The sequence below is a fragment of the Mandrillus leucophaeus genome, unplaced genomic scaffold (genome assembly GCF_000951045.1).
Source record: "Mandrillus leucophaeus isolate KB7577 unplaced genomic scaffold, Mleu.le_1.0 Scaffold53, whole genome shotgun sequence".
Lineage (NCBI taxonomy): Eukaryota > Metazoa > Chordata > Mammalia > Primates > Cercopithecidae > Mandrillus > Mandrillus leucophaeus.
In genome coordinates, this window is record NW_012105697.1 from 1606208 (window position 1) to 1608767 (window position 2560).

Sequence of the window (2560 nt, forward strand, 5' to 3'; positions counted from 1 at the left end):
CACAGTCAAACACCTATTTTGGCTTGCCTGGCTCGCTGTGATGTGACCTCTACCTACCTGTTAACCTCATCTCATCCTTCCCTCCCTGAGCTCACTTTCCTCCTGTGTCCATTTGGGCATTCTCCTGGCCGGTCCTTGCTCACCCTTACCCTTCAGGGCTCAGATCAAATGCCACCTCCACCGAGAAGCCCACGTGGACCACCCCATCTAAGGTGGCAAAGAAAGTAAGGTGGCCATTCACTTCCTTACCACCCTTCCCTATTGCCTTCAGAATGCTCATGACGATCTGAAATTATTGTCTGCATTTATTTGATTCCTCTTTTCTCCATGCCCGTTGCCCACACGACAGAACGTAAACCCCAGGAGGGCCAGGATGATCCCCACAGGGAGTTTCAGTGCCTGACTCAGAATAAGCCCTCAGTACAGGAACGCAATGCAGTGTGCGGGAGACAGTCTGAAGGCACCCCCACCCCCAATTCTCTGATGAACAGGTCCTATTATTGGGGTTTGGTGTAGGGTCTAAGGCAGCGTCTAAGGGTCGGGGCCTCTTCTCGGACATGCCTGTAATGAGGCAGTTTGGTTTCCAAGGGGTGTGTCCTATAAGGCTGGTGGCTTCTAAAGGGCGTGTCTAGTTTCTAGGGGGCGTGTCTATCTGTTGGAGGTGGATCATGTATTTAAGGGACGGGCTCATTTTGATTGAAACCAACTCTAATTTTATTTATGTATGTATGTATTTATTTATTTATTTAGTTTTGAATGGAGTCTCGCTCTGTCCCTCAGGCTGGAGTGCAGTGGTGTGATCTTGGCTCACTGCAACCTCTGCCTCCCAGGTTCAAGAGATCCTCCTGCCTCAGCCGCTCGAGTAGCTGGGATTACAGGAATGTGCCATCACACCCGGCTAATTTTTGTATTTTTAGTAGAAATGGGGTTTCGCCATGTTGGCCAGGCACGGTCTTGAACTCCTGACCTCAGGTTATCTGCACGCCTTGCCCTCCCCAAGTGCTGGGATTATAAGCGTGAGCCACGGAGCCTGGCCTAAACCGACTCTAATTTTAAAGGTCATGTACTATTCAAAGCTTTGAAACTTCTCAGGAGAAAACGAGGACCTGTCTGTATTTAGGTGGTCTTTCCTAAGACATTCCCCATCCCCCTGGAGCCAAGGATCAGAAAATGAGGCGTCAGCGACTGACAGGACAAGGTTTATTGGGGGTCCTGAAAACATTGGGGAGAGGGACGAGGGGACGAGGTCTAGGCTCACAGGGGCACCCCGTAGCCAAGTGCCCCCTTCCCCTTGGGGTCGGGAGGAAGACAGAGACAGACAAACCAACAGAGATGGAAAGACCAATGGGTGCCACGGAGAGAGGGAGGGAAACCCCAGTGTCCGCCACTTCCCACTCAGATGAGTTCACAGGACAAAGAATGGCGTGGACCGGTCCACACGCTACAGGAAAAGGGAGGAGTATCTGCCCTATTCACTCTAAGGAAGGTGGGGTGCAGGCCACAGCCTAGACCAGCCCATTCCATGTGATGGGGGTGTGTGCATACAGATCAGTCCATCCTACTGGACAAGGGTATTTCAGGCCAGTCTATTCTAGTGTTTGGGGGTGGGGAAGATCATTAAGGTCGATCCATTCCACAGTCAGGGAGGGGGGATTAGAGGGCAGGGGGCATCTACCCTGGTCCCTCTTTCAGTACAGGGAATGAAAACGGGGAAAGGCAGATTTCGGCTATATCCATTTTCTGGGGTCATCAGTGACTCTGGTGGTAGCATTTGGAGGAGATCTAGGAAAATTCAGGAACATGTTCCCTCCACATTCTCCAGATCAAGGTCGTTGGGAATGATGGCTCTCAGGGAATGGGGCAGTCTTCCCTTGGTGGGGCAGGTGCCCATCTTTTATTATTAGGGCCCTCAAGATGAGAGGTACTTGTGGAGACCCATTGCTCACTGCAAAGTTCCCATGTCTTGGGGACTTAGGGCTACCCACACTCATTTCAGGGACCTCAGGCTCAGGAGTCTCTCCATAGATTTGGGCTCCCCTGCCCCAGCTAAGGACCCTGTTTGTTTGTGGTCCCCCAGCTCTGGGGCCTGTGTGGGTTTTTGGTGGCCTCGACTTCTCCAGTCAGGGTCCCCTCATTTCAGGGCCTGTGTCTGGATTTGGATTTGGAGGGCCGGGGCCTCACTCGCAGTACTGAGGTCCCCTGGTCCAGGCTGAGTCCAGGTGGCTGGGTGGAGGGCAGGGCACGGCCTGGCAGTCAGTCCATGCCCCGGTGCAGCTTCAGGTGCCTGGAGAGGTTGCTGAGCGTGATGAAGCCCTTGCCGCAGATGTGGCAGGGGAAGGGCCGCTCGGTGCCATGCAGCAGCCGGTGGCGCTTGAGGTAGCACTCGTGGCGGAAGAACTTGCCGCACTCCAGGCACGGGAACGGCTTCTCGCCAGTGTGCACCAGCACGTGCCGCTCCAGGTCTCGCGGGGAGCGGAACAGCTTCTCGCACTCGGAGCAGCCGAAGATCTTCTTGCCGCGGCCAGAGCCAGACGGGGGCTCCCCGGACGCCGGCTCCCCT

At 54.5% G+C, this 2560-nt stretch overlaps 1 protein-coding gene across 1 annotated transcript in view; it reads right to left on the bottom strand.

Moving 5' to 3' along the window:
- Positions 1 to 1178: 1178 nt before the first annotated feature.
- The window catches only part of FIZ1 (FLT3-interacting zinc finger 1), a 7386-nt gene continuing 6004 nt past the window's right edge, over positions 1179 to 2560 (bottom strand). The window contains exon 3 of the mRNA XM_011997027.1: positions 1179 to 2558. Within this exon, the coding sequence (XP_011852417.1) occupies positions 2254 to 2558 (305 nt within the window). The 3' untranslated portion in view covers positions 1179 to 2253. The remainder of the gene's footprint in view (positions 2559 to 2560) is intronic.